Below are 19192 nucleotides of genomic sequence, written 5' to 3'. Positions count from 1 at the left end.
TGTCATCTCTCATGTTTTTATCTAACACTAGTGCAGTTCTGTTACCTCAAATTTTAAAAATAAAGGTAATACCCTCAGGTTTTTTCATGATAATTATTATCTAGTGGTATTGCACATTATTTACCCCTTTCCAAATGTTTTGTTACATGCAGAAATCATTAGGTCAACTTTTCACCTTAGTCAGAAAAGCTCTTTCTTGTCAAAACGTCACAAAGGTGGATGTGTTGTGAAATTTTGTTTTTCTTTATGTTTTCAGGGGTATTTAGGCCGAAAAGTTGGTCTTTTGTACTTTAACACATAAGAGGTTGATGAGCATCTGCAGAAGAAAAATCAATAGTTCAAAGACTTTTCAGTTTAAAATTTTATAACTCTTCATGGACCTTGATGTATGTACAAGAAATGAAACTGGTCAGGGATGCAATGAGTTTGTGGGCTCTATCACTGCACTCGCACTTCAGTCTTTTCCATTCTTTGGTGTTCATACATCAGACCAAACTTATAGTTAATATTGCAAAGAGTGTTGAAAATAACAGGATACTACTACTTATAAGTATAATCAAAATTTTACTTGTTTCAAGGTTGCTCACTAATTTGATTCAATCAAAATTTGTAGCTGTGAATTTAATTTAGAGGTCACTTACAGATTGAGTAATTACAACAAAAACGTTATCCACAAAATTTGAAATTGAATTCAATTTTATTTCCTTCACAACCTGTAAAACTATATTTACCATCAACAACACAACTTGTGTGCAAATACTTCATGACCTTGCACCCAAACTTTTATAATTTACCATATCAAATAAAGTTAACTGTCTCAGACATAAATACACTATACATTGTAATGGTCTATAAGAGTTGAACATGGTAATAACCAAGACTTCAAGAGGTGACCTTAGTTTTGACACTATAAATCAAACTGATCAGTTCAATAGTCATGATAATCACAAAATGTTTGAATTGTGAACTTCATGAAAAGGGATAATGTGAAAAAACTAATGAACCGACAAAACATATATAAAAGGAATCAACAAGGAAAACTCTCTTTTGAAATCATAAACCTCTAATTAAATAATGGCATATCAGCTACTTCCAAACAGTGTTTAAATTCAACTAAACACGACAATCAAATAGAGTAATATTATACATCAATGTTTTAAATAATTGCAAGACCACTGACTTACTTATTGTCACATGTAAATATGATAAATACCACTTAAAAATAATATAATTTATACGTTTTCAACCTGACTAGACTTAATTTATTACTTAAACCTAAAAATACAATATCAATAAAAATGAAATTGCTGAGTTTTGTATGAGCACACACACGCTTACCCCCCATTCCCCCCCCCCCATTAAGGGTTCAACATATACTATTTAATCTCATTTCTCTCTATGCAAAGGGAAAGAGGATGCATGTAGCATGTAGCAGTAGGTTTCTAATTCTCCTAAAACAGCAGAGATTGTATCAATCTCCTTATGAGAAAGTTAACCTTTAAAGCCCTAAGAGTGACAAGCATCTATTTCTCCTTACAATGTCACCCCTGAATCAAACATTAGGATCACGAGTCAGAATAAAAGAAATGATGACTTATTCAATTGTAGAAGCTCTTGATTGTTGAACAAACTATCTGTGTTAGCACCTTAGGAAATGAGTACAGAACAGTATGGAGAATATGCATACTGGTGTTAGCTTGTAAAGGCTTTTAAAAGTAAATTTGGTGTTGAGTTAAAATAGAGACCTCTAGCCAAGCTAAACTTCTAAACCCTAAGACTGACCAGCATCTTCTTTCTCCTTACAGTAATACTGCTGAATCATTCATTAAGATCATGAGAATAAAAAAACTGATCACAAACCTACAAAGCTGTGATTGTTTAGCCAATTGTCTTTTTCAGTGGAGAAAAGAGTAGGAAAGACTATGCAAAATATTAATATTGATGTTAGAGTATAAAGGATTCAGCTCATATATACACAATCCTATCACCTTTGAGCAAGTTGAGGAGAAATTCCAAAAAGCCTGACATTAATATTTGACTGGCAAAACAATAACAGAACAACAATTTTTCTAAGGTGCACTGTAGTTAAATATGTATATTCTGTCCATCTTCTATGTAAATAATTATATAACAAATTTACAAATCCTTTTTTTTTGTCATTAACTAGAATTAAATAATAGTAATAGTCACCAGTTCTAACCTTAAAAAACTTGCTGCTCTGTTTGTAATGGTTTTTTGTTATATATTAATTATCTTTTGATTTCAATCTTCCACCACATTTTCTGATTCTTTGAAACCTTTTTTGTACCAGGCAAATGTCCATAATTATCATTAGTGTTGAGTAGCCTCCCAGACTTTGGATCAAATTTTTTCATTTAGAGGGAGGCAAGTAAAAAATTATGATTAACCCTTTAACTCCCATGAGTGACCATGACAGAATTTCTCCTTACAATATCATTACTGTATCAACCAGATAAATGATGAGAATACAGAAAATATCAATTTGGGGATAATTAGTTGATCCAATACTAAATTCTCTGAACTAACATTATAAGAATTGTATGGTTGAAAGTAAGGAGAATTACAAATTTGATCAGGGAGTTAAAGGGTTAACAAAGAATAGACTTGGAGGATGTTTAAAAATACATTCCAAAGTAAGATTATGTGGTGTTAAAAACCTGTATTTTAACCTGAACAACCAGGAAGACACTTTGGGCATCAACGAGGAAACTGAGCCCTATCATATTTTTTTGATTACTGTTCACTCTTGAAACATTGGCTGTAAAGACATGAGCATGGTTTTTGATTGAAAGAACACTATGTGGTAAATGTAGCAGGAAAACATTGATGAACAAGTAAAACAGACACTATAAATTGAAAAAAAAATGCAATTTTACACATCATAGGCTATTGCTAGGCTTGTGGGAGAATTAATCACTCAAATAGAAGTATCATGAATCTACCCAATCATTATTAATAAATTATATAAATACATAAAAAAAAAACTTACCAACTCTTTTTTCCTCAATTATGGAGGTTAATAAAGCATATGATTTTATCATTTAAAGTTCAATAACACTTTCAGATCGGTGAATGAGAGGAGCAGTGTCATTCAATGAATTAATAGACTCTGAAGGGGAGACTGTTCCAATGACTTCATTACCATAAATGCCATCCCTTCTTTCTTCTTCTTCTATTAACATCATAGCCTGGATTTCTTGTGCATTGGTCTGTTCACTGTTGTTGATCATTTGTTCTGTTCTGACATTTGCAGAAGTATTTTCTTGGCTGCTGTTAGATAAAACCTGCTCTGGGGCTTGAATCCTTCTGCTGTTCTGAAATGCACAAGGACTACCTCTTTGTGGGGAAGAATTAGTTAGGTGCGGTTGAATGAAAGACACCCCGTAGCATGCATTTTCATAAGGAGGTGGAGGAGATGATGGTTCATCTGTTAAGGGGGCATCACCAGAAGATGAGAGCCTTGAACGCCGTGGTCTTCTAAGGTTGTGTCTTCTTCTTGGTCGTACAGTGCGCTTCCTTCTCAAACGATCTATCATAAACCCAATGCATACAATGGACAAACAAGAACCAGTAATAGAGAGAATGACAATGACATAGTTGCGTATATCACTACTTGACTGGCTGGTAGGAGTTGGTGTAGGTTTACAGAATAATTCATCTGATGCATCTGTGCAATCGTTTGTACCATCACATTTCCACTGGCATTGGATCCTCTGTCCATTATTGCATGTAAACAACAGTTGCTGGTCAAATAAGCTGCATCCTGCAAAGTGGCTATAGGGATCCATACCATAATAACTGGCTGAAAAACCATCTCCTTCATTTCGGAAACTTGTTTTTAGTTTTACAAACATCTGTCTACCACTTGAGCGCACCATATCAGTAGGTTTATTATTGACAGTACAGAATTTTCCCAAGGAGGGGTCATCAGAACTGGTACCATCAAACAATTCTACAAAATCATCTCCACAGTCTCCAGAAATTGAAAACATCCCAGTGAAAGAATCGACAGCGAAAAAATCAAACCTCAATGACACTATCTTCTCCTCTGAGACTGTTATAAGCCAACTGCAGGTTCTGTCCATTTGCCGCGAACCGGGGTAACCCGGAGAAGTGAATCTTCCGTAATCACCTTGCAAGAGCCCATTGCAATGAGAAACTCGAGTGTACTCAGCCTTAAATCCCCGTGAATTGCTTTCTTTGTATGATTTGAACTCCAGGGACATTTTGTTATCCGTTGAACGAACGGGAGTCTCCTCATTAGGAAGTCGCGTGGTACAGAAGTGCCCTAACTCAGTGGAATTAGTATTAAAACCATCTTTCACTCTAACATAGTCAACACTGCACGGATACATTCCATCCATTTGAAAGTCCTTAAAACGAAGCTCGATTACATAGTCTGATGGTACTCTTATCTGCCACAAACAATGAATATCTGCTGGAAATTGATCAGGATAACTTGGGCTCTGAAGAAGACCTACAGCATCCGTGAAGAACCCACCACAAGAGGCATAAATTGCACTAAAACCACTTTGATAAGTGAGAGCCGTGCTCTCTGTTGTTCGATTATGCGACTTAAAAACAACTTTTAAGATGTTGCTCTTAGAAGTTATCTGTCTTGGGGGTAAATTCCCCGCACAATATTTGCCTAAAAGACCACCTTGCTCATCGTAAACTTCGACAAAGTCACCTCTCTCGCAGAAGAAGTCCCCTGAAGGCGAGTTCAGGTTGAAATGTTTAAACACAACAACTATAGTTTCAAACAACGGCATTTTAATTTCCCATGTACATTCAATGTCCTCTGGATATGGCTGGGGATAGCTCGGGCTGAGAATTTCCCCCGAAGAGTCAGTCTTGACAAAATTGCAAGTTCCTCTTGAGTTTGAATCTGTAGTTGATGGTTTCGCCGCGACTAACAGCCCACAGAAAACGAAAACGTACCTTAAACAAGCCACACATTTTCTCCATTGCCTTTCTACCATTTCTCTGCTGTAAACAAAGCCGGAAAAAGACCCACTTAGATGTTACGAAGACGCGAAACCGAAACCACAAACGAAAGAAAATCGGTCTTTGAAGAGTTAACTTTCTGCTGAACAAAGGTTGCGCTCAAACAGAAGCTTGTTTCTCGTCAGAACGTGATTACTGAACTATACCCCTCCTCGGTGAGGTCAGAATCGTTAATAACTTCCTATAAGCAAACTTAAGTCTCAAGTGAAGCCTCGCGATTTAAGTGCGCGGTAAATGCAAACACCGTCTCACGTAATCACCAGCAATAGCGGAACAAAAACCACGAGCCTTCCAGGTTCACACCTGTTCTTTTTGCTACGTCACTTCCGTTTCGCGTGATTGATCCCATTATTTCGTGCAGGGAGTTTGTTTACTCGTCGCTACGAAAACAAAAAAGCATATTTTGACAGATCAATCGTATTTTTCATATTTTGGACAACATTCCTTTAAAATTTTGATATTAGTGAATTTTTTGAAAGAATTCCATGCAAAATTATCGTATTTCAGACAGTGCTGTCTGAAAAAGAATGTCTTAATGAATTCGAGAGATACTAATTTTTGCGGTACTCAAGTTTTAATTTTGACTGATTTAAAGTGTTAAGACGCGCTCTCACGTAAAAATCATGCGCAATCCCCCCGATGGTTTAAGTTTTTTCCTTAATGCCTTCACAATGATCGTCATAAAAAAATATTTACATTTTGAATGATGAAGTTGGTATTTAGCTGTGGTAAAGTTGATATCCAATATATTTTACCCAATATTATGAAGAGTCCCTCTAACAAGCTAGGCTTTAACATATCTCTTTTCCCGTCAAATTGCTGCAGTATTACTCAGTGTTGATGGTTAAACAGCGCCCCCGATCATGACAAGTGCGTAGAAGTACAATGTACAATGTACAATGTACCACTTTCTGGTAATCGATTTTCAATTTCGAAAACGTGATCGAATGAAAGGACCGGTACTGAAGTGCCTTCCGGTTTGAAAGTAAAATAACTAAGAGTTACAATTTGATATTAAGTCATGGAAAACACTACAAGTGAAAGAAATAACAGAAAATTATTTGGAATGTTATCAAATAAGGGGTTGCCGCAACAAGATCACCTGCTGGTAACGTGCAGATTTCCGAAAGATCATTTGACTGGTCACACATTTGAAGACTATTTGTTTCGTTCCATATTTAGATGTAGAAATTAAATAGTCTTTTTCCTTTGTGGCTAATAATTACTAATGATAGTTCATAAGAGCTTCCGAGTCGTTTTATTCGAGAGACAAGGTCAGAGAGACATTTCGCGTAAGCGTGAGCAAATTGGTCAATTGAGGGACATTCTCTCATAATGAGGTGTTAGGATCGTGGAAGATATCCCTTTGTAGGGGTCATCTACGTGTAAGCCATTGTTCATTCCTGGTAAATAACAGAATTATCCCTGACACTTTTCTTAATCCTGCCAAGATATAAATGGCATGTTTATCATATCTCCAGGCCTGCATATCTCACAACTGAGATATAGACACTCAAGCCAGCAAAATACAAGACGAAAACAACTAACGAGACATCGTGTCAAATCAAATAAAAACATAAAAAAGGAGGGCAAAAAGGAAAAAAACAGTTGGAACATTCTTTCGGTGATATGAAGTTATTTAAAAAATGTAATAGTACACCGAGATTTCAACTTTTCCTGTTCGATAACGAGAAAAGGAAAAAGGAAAATTTTTACAGGAAGGAGAGTAATGTACAGGAATGTTCGTTTTCATGGAAATGACGACGGAACGTGCATCATCGGTATGTTATGAGAGGATTAAAACGCTTTATTTATCCCAGTCCGCGTGATAAGGAATAAGAACGAGATCTTTCTAGGTAAGTGAAGAGGGGATAACAGAGTTCACCGTGGTCATAGGTCATGCATGTGACTGCCGTGGCTTCTTTAATTTTTTTCCACTCACAAATTGAGTTGTTGTCTAGGGCGGTGGAGCCGTAAGGGTCAGAAGGGATTCTTTGACGGAAAATTCCTGAGGATGTGATGGGAATCGAAAGAGAGCCGAGATCTGTAGTATGTCGGTTTTCAATGCCTCGAGTATATGCTTACAGCTACATTTTTTCGGCGCTATGGCTAAATGCCTGGCAGCCGGGCACGGTCTCAAATAGGCTTATTACACGGCAGTCGGAAATTTTACCAGAATTTCTACCGGATGGTTATTTCAAACTTCTTAAGAATATCAAATGGTCGTTTAGAAATGTTAAGTGATTCCGACAATTATTTCTGCATACTTTTTGGTGGACAAATTCTCCGAGCTGGAGTGTGCCTTAAATTTTATTTCGCTCGGTTGTCGCTTGTACGCCTCTGATCAGACTTCCGGGAATGGTCTTGAATGGACTAAATGCCCGGCAGTTATAAAATTTTTACCAAAGTGCCACTGAAAAGTTCCTGGAAACTTTTAAAGAGTACCAGATTTTGGTATATAAATGTCAAGCGATTCCAAAAATTAATTGGGTTATAAGATGACAATTTTTGTGAGCTTGAGCATCCTAAAATATATATCGCTATATCGCTTGGTTCTCGACCTCAGAAATTGTACGCTTCTTATCAGACTGCCAATACGTCACAGCGTTTTTTTTTTTTTGATCTTAACTGAACTTAAAAGTTCAGTAGCAAAAGTTAAAGCACCAGCTACGCACACTTGTTATTACGACCTCGCATATCACACGACTAATGATGTACACGAAAAAAATTACGCGCTTCCAATCGGCTGAAAACAGTTGCATTCTCGTGTAACACGAGTGCAATATACAATCTTTCAAAATTTCGTTTGTCCTGACTCTCTGTGAAGTTTTTCATGTACATACTAACCAGTGATAACATGATTTCTCTTGCAATGTGGTGCGATAGGCACTTGTAAATGTTTCGAAGACTACAAACTGCACTTGCCATAAGGACTCGTACAATTTTGTTGTCTTTGAAAAATTTAATCGCGCTTATTGTCACCAAACTGCAATCGAAATCATTTTATTGCCCACAAAAATTCCCCAACCGAACTCGAGATAACACTTCCTTAGCGTCTAATTTTACTCAGGCCTGATCTCAAATCGCTTACGAACTTTGAATTCACGACCTTGAGTAGAGACTGGAAGCGAGTAAACAATGCCCTCCCCATGCCCCGCCCTCAACCTCTGCCTCCCACCGCGTTTGTAACATGTCGGCAGATGTGGATACTCTTTGTGGTGACATTCGACGGCCTCTAGATCCCGATAAATGCAAGAGAGGGTGGGAAACTCAAAGGGAATACTGCTACTGGATTCCCAAAGCAGATATAGTCGGCGAAATACCGAAAGATTTGCGAGGAACTCTGTTTCGCAATGGCCCCGGTCTTCGCGAAGTCTATGGCACTCAGTTAAAACATCGTAAGTAAATATCTAACAAAGCTAGATACAGCTCAAAGTTGTTGATACAATTGTGCGTGGAAACTCTTGCATGTTGTAGAGAAGCCAAAAGAATGAAAAAAACCCATAACGATGAATTGTTTTCTCGTAAAACTTTGGAAGCTTTGAAAAAGGTCAAAGGGCAAAAAATTACAATTGCAGTGCACGTTTTAAAGCTTAACGACAGTGAATCGCATTAATGTTCCGGAAATTTTTTCCGTGAAAGCTGAACGTACTCAGATCGTATTAGACAAAATAAATAGCAAAACGAATTTAAAATATACCTTAAAGTTAACAAGTTAACATTAAGGCGAAGATGTTTAGTTAAAAGTAACGGTAGATGCCGGAGTCGATTACGGCTGTGCCAAGACGCGTACAAAGCTGAACGTACTCAGATCCTATTAAACAAAACAAACAGCAAAACGAATTTAAAGTATACCTTAAAGTTAACGAGAGAACATTAAAGGCGAAGATGTTTAGTTAAAAGTAACGGTAGATGCCAGAGTCGATTACAGCTGTTTCAAGAACTAATCGTAACAGTAAACGGGACAACCCCGAAAGGTATGCTGGTTATTTTTTTTTACGTCACCGGCGATTCCTTGCTTTCAGAGAAATCTGAGAAAATTTTACTGTTAGGATGAGCCATTACAGGTTTGATGAATTAGTTTATTTATTTCACTTACTAAATTCATTGGTTACGGCATACCCAGATTAGCTTTTTAGATTTTTGCCTGCACTTTTGTCCCTTTTTTCAACAATATTTTTCGGGAAAACTACCATTGCCATGTCATTTTGTATATCCAGGCAGGTATTGAAATATGCATGAAAATAATTGCTTCAGTGATAATAGAGGTGCATGTGCTCTGATTGGTTAATGATTGCATCATATCTTGCTAAAAAATATAAATTTTACCTTACAATATCACCCTTGAATCAAACATTAAGGTCTTGAGAATAAAGGAAATGATCACCAACTAAAGAGGCTCTTGATTGTTAAACAAATTCTCCCTGTCTATGCCATAAGAAATTGAGAGAGAGAACAGAATATGCATACTGATGTTTAAATGCCACACAAAGCAATCAGCCTCAAGCCCTTACAGAAATGGGTATCTGAACTTTTAAGACAAGATCTAACCTTTAATATCTCAATCAAATAAATTAAGATATCAATAATAAGTAGTTTAATTTTTTAATTTTATATTTTCCATTTAAGCAATTGATGGAGATGGAATGCTTTGTGCTGTGACATTCCAAGATGGTCAAGTGCATTTTCAATCCAAATTTGTAAACAGTAAGCATCGGCAGGAAGAAAATGCCAAGAAACAGTTTCTGTATCAAGGTCAGATGGGAACAATGCCGTCACATTCAACTTTAAAGGCCTTTGGAACTCTTTTGACATCCTGGAGATTTTCACCAATCAAATTTCGCAACCCGTCCAATACAAATTCATTCTACTGGGGTGGCAAGGTATACTTCAATTTTTTTTTATCATATTTCAAATACAAGTTACAGACATAATTAAAATTACTACACAGAAACAAGGAAGTTTGGCCAACAACAGCAGTGCAATTACTATTATGAGCATTTTCACCAAAATTAAACATTACAATTGTTCTAAAACAATATTAATTATATTAACAATAATAAGACATTTAAATTACTGTACAGTCTCACTATTACAATGAAGTGAAATACAGTTACTATTGGGAAAACTAATACAATAATAATTATTGTATTATTAATTACTAATTATTACTAATGCAAAGTGAAAGAGAGAAACACCCAAGATTAGAGTGGAATGTTTTTAGTCCATTTCTTATAGAAAGTTTCCAAGCCTTTACTTTTTGAGGAAAGGTATTTCGCTATTTGATAATTAATTTTGACTGTTAGTTTGAAACCTTCTACATTTGGATGTGTATGCATCCTTTTGCAATCCCAGATATAAGGTATATGTCAATAGTGACAGTTAAATTGTCCTTATTTGTGATTAGCTTTAGAAATTCTGCTTTGAACCCTTTATTACTTCCACAAGTGATTAACATGTAACTTCTCCATATTGTATCCATACATTATCCAGCAAACAGGTCATGAGATTACTCAAACTTATTAGGTACAAGATATTATCTTGATGGAACATCAAATTCTCGCAACCAATTCACAAGGAAATGTATAGCAGCTAGAGGAGAGAATTTATCAATCACATCTTGGGAATTAAAGGGTTAACTGAGATTTATTGCCTAGTACATACGTAATTATATTAAGTGATGTGATTATTTGCTTTTAAGACAGAGAGTTATGACTCAAATTTAATGCACTACAGCAATCATGTCATCCTACATATGTTTTTTTCTGCACATTCAACCAAAATTTTGAATTGAAATTAAAATTCAATAGTAGTTGGAATTAAGTTTTTTTGTGGGAACATTTGCTGACCACTTCAGTTTTCTTGTTCAATCTGTAACTTAACATAATTCCAGGTGCTTAAGACACATTAAGTTTCTCAGACGAGCATAAATCACTGGCCAGAGTTTCATCTGCCCCACAGCCCACACATTGAAACAAATGTTTCTCAATCATATTTCTGCTTGATGAACAAGTAGGAACTGTACAGTCTGGTGTGTTTACCCCTTCCTCTCCCCTCCTCTCCCCTCCTCTCTCCTCCTCTCCCCTCCTCTCCCCTCCTCTCCCCTCCTCTCCCCTCCCCTCCCCTCACCTTCCCTCCTCACCACTGCCTTGACACAGGGTTCATGAAAATTACTCACCTGACTGACTGTAACTTACTATAATTCTGGTTTCCTGTCCAAATTAAGTGTTTTTCCTCTTGTTGTTTACGGTATGGAAGAAACCTTGTATGACCAATCTTCATTTGAGCTTTTGATGGGGCTTAAATAAAATTACAATATGAAGTTCTTCATTTTGGTCAAGAGCAAGAATAATGAGGAGTAAATAAGTGGGTAGACAATTGCTGATTTTCTTGCACCCTCCAGAGAGGTGTACTCCTGATTTTGCATGGGATTTAAAATCCAATTATACCATCTGCACATCTGCACCAGTTAAATACATTTTGCATGATCCTTTGCAAATAGTCTGTATGTATGATAATATTTTTTATGTTCTAAGGTACTGACAAGTTACGAGACTGGAGTTCCCTACTGTCTGGATCCACACACACTGGAGACTCTGGGTCCTGACTATCTGAATGGTCATTTACAGCTTGGATGCTTTGCTGCTCATTTTAGAATTGATTCAGAAAGAAAGGTGAACTGGTTTTTAATAATAATGTAGAAATTTTTTAATTTGTTTTAATTCAAAATTGCAATAACAACTACAATTAAAATTGTCATAGTCTCTCTCTCATAGTCACCCAGGAGGCAAGGGAGACAGCTCCCCCCCCCTTGCTTATTACATTGTATTATTATTATTATTATTATTATTATTATTATTATTATTATTATTATTATTATTATTATTATTATTATTCCAAGTATTATTGTGGTGTTTTTTTTTGCGTGACCCGCGCCATTTTTTCGGATGCTTGCTTTTTCCACCGACCGAATGCCTGGTTCAAGTTAGCTAGGGGGGGGGGGGGGAATGGACCCCGTCTCCCCTTCCCCATGCCCTTACACATTCCTCATTTATATTTGAGCTGTATTCTCTTTTTTCAGCGACTTGTGTGCATAAGCCACCGTCCAGGATTTTCACAGAGGCCCAGTTTGGCAGTGTACGAGTTTGATCCGTCATGGCAGCTCTGTCAGAGGCAAATCCATCACATTGAAGGACTGAATTACGCTCACGATTTTATCCTTTTGCCAGACTACTATGTGTTCCACATGACGCCTTTTGTGAAGGGAACATGGTGGACCCAGGCAAAGATTCATCTTGGGTTGAGTTCCCCGGGGGAGGAAATGCGATATTACCCAGAATTGCCTTCTCGCTTTGTCATCATACCACGACATGGCAGTGGTGATAGAGCAGGTGTAATACTGGTTGATACGGATCCCTGTCACGTAAGTTTCTATCTTTGGATTTTCCATATCCAAAGCATGGGCAATTTTCAATGGAGCATCAAAGGAAAGCTAGGAAAACATTGGTTTTGCTTCGTGGCACTCTGTGATTGGTCTAGAAAACTGAGACTTCCCGTTCAACTAATCAGATGCTAAGCTATAAGAGGGCTTTCCGATTGAGCGTCCTAACTACTACGGGATTGCATCGATTTTGCTTAATTTGCTCTGTGATTGCTTCAGAAAACTCACGCCACTTGCTTTACTAATAATCAGATGCAAAACTAAAAAACCAATCACAACTTGCTCGTCCGCGTTTTCCCGTGCTTTAGCAGTTTGGTTGTTTTTACTTTACATTTTAATTGGCTCTCAAAGGCTTTCCCCTTGATATTGATTGGCCGTTGAGATTACACTAAATCGATGGGCGCTCAAAAACCAATTATAAATTGTGTTTTACCGCGCTCAAGGCGGTTTTCATGTGTCGAGTCTGGTCCTATAAGATTCTCTCGTTTGTCCGCTAAGGTTATTTCCTTTTTTTCCGATTGGATGTCATGATTATTATCGGTTTTGGTTCTGTGGCTCTCCGTCCCTTTCGTAACCTTATCGAACGCAAATCCATGTCTCAAACCTTAGCGCCGAAAAAAATTGTAGTGAAATGGGTTTAATGCCTGTTTGTTCTCAGTTCTGCCAAACCTGGACCCCCTTTGTCAATCGGGAGTCCTTTTTATCCTTCCCAGACTCCGCTCGGACTAGGGGAGTGGGAGGAAAGCAGGGGAGAACACTTAAGGAAACATTTGAGGACTGGACAGACAGATATTCCTTTTCACAGCGCGCGAAAAGCATTATTCCGTGAGCTTTTAACAGAACAGAAATCAAGTTTTTTGATGCATACTAGTATCGAGAAATTGAAAACAGGTCTAATGAAATAACAAACAATGTAAATTAAAATATATTAAAGTTCACACGGCAACCAGGTGGACAATCAGACATGGTTTGATGCTACTCTGGTTTACAGATTTAATGAATGTAACCGAAGAAGTCACAATTCATACGCCCAACGTTTCGACACTCCTGTCTAGTGCCTGACCCTACCCCTGATGAAGGCATTAGACAGGAGTGTCGAAACGTTGGGCCTATGAATTGTAACTTCTTCAGTTACATTCATTGAATCTGTAAACCAGAGTAGCATCAAACCATGTCTGAATGTAAATTAAATTTTTAAGTAGGATTAATAATGAAATCTGTTTATATCATGCTACAGATTTTCCATTTTGGCACGGCTCAGCAGGATGGGAACAGAATTGAGTTCTCCGCGGTGTGTCTGGACACAAAGTTCGACATGACATTTGATAGCGAGATTTGGCTCAGCAACACCTCAGTCTCCCCGGGTCTCGCTTACAAATTCACCATCGACTTGGACACTAAGCGCTGTACTCGAACACAAATTGATCGTGCGAGCGTGGAGTTCCCTTCCACGCATCCATACAGGCATGGCATGCGAGGCACGCGTTATAACTACTTCATGGCGTGCGACAGGCCAGGGTTTAACCTCCCTTATAGGGATGTGGTGAAGGTTAGAATTAAATTTTCCCTAAAATCGCGACAAAATATGTTGTCACTGTATGTTCACAAGAATAGAATGGCTTTACTTCGCAAAATATTACCAACCGACATGAAAAGAAAACCTTCTCTCCCTCCTCCCACTAACCAATAATGACCTCGCTTAAGTTAGAAATAAGAATACCATAAAACAGCTTAGTTGTCTCAAACGTTTTATCCGCGGTTGTGGGACACCAATTTTAGCGTTAAACTGTCTTCGAGAGTACTCGAAAACAGTGATTTCTTTCTTATTGTGATACGCAGTTGAATGCTGAAAATGGGGAGCGTCAAGTCTGGTACTCTCACGGTTGCCTGGGCGAACCTGTGTTCGTGCCCCGACGAGGTTACGATTCGTGGCGAGAAGGCGACGAAGATGATGGCTACGTCATCGTTCAAGTGTACATACCGGAAAAGCACCTAACCGAGTTCTGTGTGCTGGACGCAAAGGATGTTGGGAAGGGCCCCTTGGCACGTATCAAACTGAAGCACCATGTACCTTATGGTTTCCATGGCACCTTTACGCCAGAGGTTTTCAGGAACGGACTCAGGCAAATCGCTAAGTTGTGATAGAATATAACAAATTGCAAAAGCAGGCTTCTAAAAAACTTGAAGCTTGATGCAGTAAATAATTAAATTATTTTATGCCTACACGGTAATGTAAAATTACCCGTAGAGTTCAGCTAATTTTCATCGCATGGTTTTGATTATAATTTAATACATGTGGTAAATGAATGAAGGGGTAAGTTTCTAAAGAAACTGTGGTGCTGCGTCGGTGGGAGAGTATAGCAGGTAATTTAGTGTTAACAACTGGGTTGAAAACGTAAATTAGCCACCGTAAAGAGTAAAAAAGCTGACGTTTCGAGCGTTAGCCCTTCGTCAGAGCGATTGACGAAGGGCTAACGCTCGAAACGTCAGCTTTTTTACTCTTTACGGTGGCTAATTTACGTTTTCAACCCAGTTGTTAACACTAAATTACCTGCTAATACATGTGGTAGTTGTGAAATACATGTGGTAGTTGTGAAATACATGCGGCGACGTTGCCGGATATAACGGCATTTGATTGAGGCACTTTAATTAAAATTATAAATTAATTAATAGAATTAAAAACTTTGGACTATCCCGTTTTGATAACTCAATGAGTGTAATCGTCCGAACGCTCGACAGTTATACTGAGCTTCAGATGCGTAAAACTAAATTTTTATCATGAAAACTTTTCAATTTTCAACCTTTCCGACTTCTTGTTCGCCATCTTGGATATGCACTGTCCCCAAACGAGCCCATAGTGTTATTCGATGATCGTACAGTGCATAGGTTCGTGGTAATCCGCGCAACGGGCTGCTATCGGCGCAACTCTATCCTGACGCATGCGCCTGATAAGGAGCTAATTTCTCCGATGAATAGACAAAGAAGTGACGTCGGCATTTTTTGTAAAAATAGGTTTTCAAAATGTTTTCCTTCTTGAGGAGCAGCGTTTTAAATTCACCCGGCCTACAGAGCATTAGTTTTCAGAAGATAATTTCTCTGGATTACTTTGGACGTGAGGGTTAATCCGTGGAACAAAGTTGTGTTTTCAACTTTCTGAAGCTTGGTGATGGCACACTGATATTATATCATTAAAATCATCGTTTGATTTTCGTTTGGATGTGTTCCCCAGTTTGTTTGTTTGGTATTTCCAGTTAAGATTCTTATCATAATAAATGGTCACATCTGCTTCCTTTAACTATAATTTACGCAAATGAAGAGAGAATCCTCCAATCATAGGCAATCATGAAGGTAACGATTTACTAAAGGAAAGTATTCCATACGAAGGTGAGAAATATCTTTGGATTTGAAGAGGCTAAAGCTATTTTTTCAGCAGAAAGTTCACATTTTACGGCACCGTTTCTTGTAAACTAAGAACCGATAGAAATTTCGAATATGCCCCTCTACTTAAGCATCTTTGTAAAAAAAATAATTTGGCTTGAACTCTTTATTAGCGCCGAGCCACTAAACTTGTGAATTTACTTGTCTGACTTAAAAGTGCCAGTTATTTAGCGGTAGATCTATGCAGAGATATATAATTTGGTTTGACAGCATGCATTTGGTGTTCTTTTTAGCTAATTGATGCAGCTGATTTAACAGACGATTTGCTAAAAGAGAATGATTCTAACACGATAGTGCCTGTTTCTTCTGGCTCTAGGGTTACTCTCTTGAACGAAAGTGTCTCTTGTGTGACCGCAAGTTGTATGTGCAGTGCAAAGTCTTGCTCAAAGAAATTTGCATCGAGCAGAGAAGTAAATTATGGTTCAGAAATTTTCAGGTTTTTTGTTTCGTTTGTGATCGCCAAGTATTTGTATTAATGAATGCAATTTACGTGTCAAAAACTTCTTATCTCAGACAGAGCCGGCTAGTTGCATAAATTCATTTTTATTTCGAGGAACAACTGATCACTAATTGGGCGTCCATTTCAAAGTGTGCAAATTATTTTAATTCACAAGACTTCGCTGGCCTTTAATGCTTCATTCGGTAAATTCACTTGATGTCTAACCCAGCAACAAAACAGCTTTTTACGTACTGTTTTGTTCATCTTTCTATACTATAAGGGGAACTGATTTTCCTACTAAAGACTTATTCCGAGCCAGTGTCGAACAGTCGAAGGACAGTTTAAGTGCTGGGAACAAATCACTCTTCGTTGAGGTAACTACTACGTTCATGCCCATAGCCAGTCAGTTTTAGTTCAAATATCAGGTTTAAATCGCGAAACAAGTTCACTTCAAAGCAAACTGAAACAATCCTGTCAGCCTTTTAATTAGCGCTTTCCAGAAAAAAATATAAGCGTAATTTGTTCATCATTTGTGAATTCTTAGTCAGGTGCGTGAACGAAACCTAGGAAATTTAAACGGCGGCAAAAATCTTTAATGACAGACAAATCTCCACATGTGGAGCTAAATATTATAGAAAGAGGTTAATGGTACGTTCAAAACTTGAAAAAAAAAAAATATAATTGGCTGAAGGGTTTTGAACTTCCAAGGTCATAAACAGAGTGTTATGTCACTTAGACCATGCAAGCTACTTAAGATTTAGACATACATGTGAAGCCCCACAGCCATGCAGAACCTCTAAATAAGTTAGTTTCGGAGCGCTGATGGACAAATATCTTGAAAACTTCGTATACACTATTTGACTTGTCCTAAAACCGTGATATCCAAAAGATAGTGCCCAATAGAGAAGTAGCATTACAAGAAGGGAATAAGTCCTACATGTCTTTATAACCAGAAACCGCTGAATCAAAGTCATCACAGGTACTTAAAATACCTGAGAGATTTTTGATTGATGTTCAAATCAGTTTCGTTCCCAGAATATTTTTCTTAACTTTGTAATTGATTCACTTCACCAAGTTCCAATTTGATAGCTTATTAGGACGCCTGACCTTCGGAGAATATAGCTTTCTGTTTTCTCATTTGCGAAGCGGTCATCATCTGCGTAGCCTTGGAAATTGAAAAATCTTGCAATTACTGTATAAAAAAAAGGAAGCGCTATCAATGATAAAGGCCATTTCCGATATTCCCAAAATCAATCTATTTCAAGTGCAAATACAAAGCGTTTTTTTCATTCTTATGTAAATAACACTTACTTTCTTAAATAAAGTTTTGCGAGTGGTCCTATTTTGAAAACACGGGTTTTTGGAACTCGGTAATTGATGTCTTAATGTGTTGCATCTGCTCTCTAATTGAACACATTAATTTGTTCACTTGCTTTAGAGCAGTTTCAATTAAGTGTTAAGAAACCAAAACCAAACTTATTCCAGCTACCAATCGGAAAAAAAAGTTTTACATTGCCATCAGCCAATGAGAGCTCAAATTAAAAAAAAAAAGAAACCAAAATGCGTGAAGCGTCGAAAAATGCTAATGACCAAGCCGCAATTTTTTTAGTTTAGCGTCTGATTGGTTGGGAGCATGGTGCGAGATTTCTGGACCAATCATGGAGCAAAGTTAAGTAACACCGAAGCAATCTTGCATTATTCAATTGAGCCACTAAATTTTGTTTTCAACACCATTACACTATTTACAATATATGGACTATCTTGCAATACATTACTCACAGTACATTTCTTCCAACGCAATCCATCACAAACTTGACTAAATACAAGATGTTTTTCGTCTTGTCACAAGTGTGAGACAGAGAATTTCTGAGTCTTCACTAGAAACTAAACCACAGACCTTCGGATTCCGCGCTTCGATGCTCTACCCCTGAGCCGCAGGTGAGCAGGGCCAATGCAAGGTTCTTATGTAAAACGCGTCCCGCAGACCGCAAGGACGCATATCCGCGTTACATAACCTTTTCTCTTTAAAGGCACCTTATTCTAACAGTGACTGTTACTTAGGCAGTTTTAAAGTTTGAGTGGTGTCCGTTTTAAATAAAAAAAAAAGCATGTTTGTTTAATTGATGAAAAATGATTTTCCAATCTCTTCTCTCAATCCCTTGCACTTAGCAGTGTTGGTAATCTGTTTACCTGTTACCTAAGGCCACGCCGAGCATAAAGATTGTAGAGATTGACCTCGAATCAATTTAAAATGATTTTGTTCGATTCCTTTCAATGTGTATATAATAATGATAGCAGTGATCAGCACGTGCATTGATAAAATGGCCTCGTTTTATTTCTCGCTGGATCTCAAAGTTGGACAAATCGTCAGTTACTTGTGTAGCAGTGTGGCGCCAAACCCGCCATTATTATTTATCTTTTCTCCTATTTTGATGACGCATTATTTATTTTCTTGCGAAATGAGTGTCAAGGAATTATAATATAAAGAATTCCTCGATTGCAGTTTTTTTCGGGTCTTACTTTATTGAGTAGCGTTCATCACTTCACGGGTTTATATCCTACCAACACAATGACCAGCTCCCAGTTGGCATGTTAGTTCAGTTGGTAGAACACTGCACCGGTATCGCAGAGGTCGTGGGTTAAAATCCCGCACAAGCCTGAATTTTTTTCAGGCCTTATTTTCACTACTGCTTAAGTAGCGTCCATTACTGCGAAGATCGCCTGGATATTCATTTCTTTAAAACCGTAGTTCACATGTATGATTTTCATATCTTCAAAGTAATTGAAGAATATAAGAGCTTCTAAACTTGAGTACTCACGTTTTCATTTCATAATTCTTAGTTCTT

The 19192-nt window shown here is 37.5% G+C and overlaps 2 protein-coding genes across 2 annotated transcripts; one reads left to right on the top strand and one right to left on the bottom strand.

Annotated features, from left to right (window-relative positions):
* Nucleotides 1–678: 678 nt before the first annotated feature.
* LOC113686209 (CUB domain-containing protein 2) lies at nt 679–5314 on the bottom strand. The gene has a single exon (XM_027203803.2). It carries the CDS (start codon nt 5001–5003, stop codon nt 3063–3065), a length of 1941 nt encoding a protein of 646 aa, XP_027059604.2. The 5' UTR covers nt 5004–5314; the 3' UTR covers nt 679–3062.
* Nucleotides 5315–8178: 2864 nt separating this feature from the next.
* LOC113686210 (uncharacterized) lies at nt 8179–15164 on the top strand. Its single transcript, XM_089211354.1, has 6 exons — nt 8179–8426; nt 9658–9911; nt 11565–11702; nt 12110–12451; nt 13707–14018; nt 14309–15164. The coding sequence occupies exons 1-6, from the start codon at nt 8219–8221 to the stop codon at nt 14609–14611; spliced, it is 1557 nt and encodes a 518-aa protein (XP_089067480.1). The 5' UTR covers nt 8179–8218; the 3' UTR covers nt 14612–15164.
* The last annotated feature ends 4028 nt before the right edge of the window (nt 15165–19192 follow it).

This window comes from Pocillopora damicornis, chromosome 7 (assembly GCF_964200805.1).
Source record: "Pocillopora damicornis chromosome 7, jaPocDami1.2, whole genome shotgun sequence".
NCBI classification, from domain to species: domain Eukaryota; kingdom Metazoa; phylum Cnidaria; class Anthozoa; order Scleractinia; family Pocilloporidae; genus Pocillopora; species Pocillopora damicornis.
Note: the sequence above shows the minus strand (reverse complement) of the source record. Positions and strands in the feature narration are given on the sequence as shown.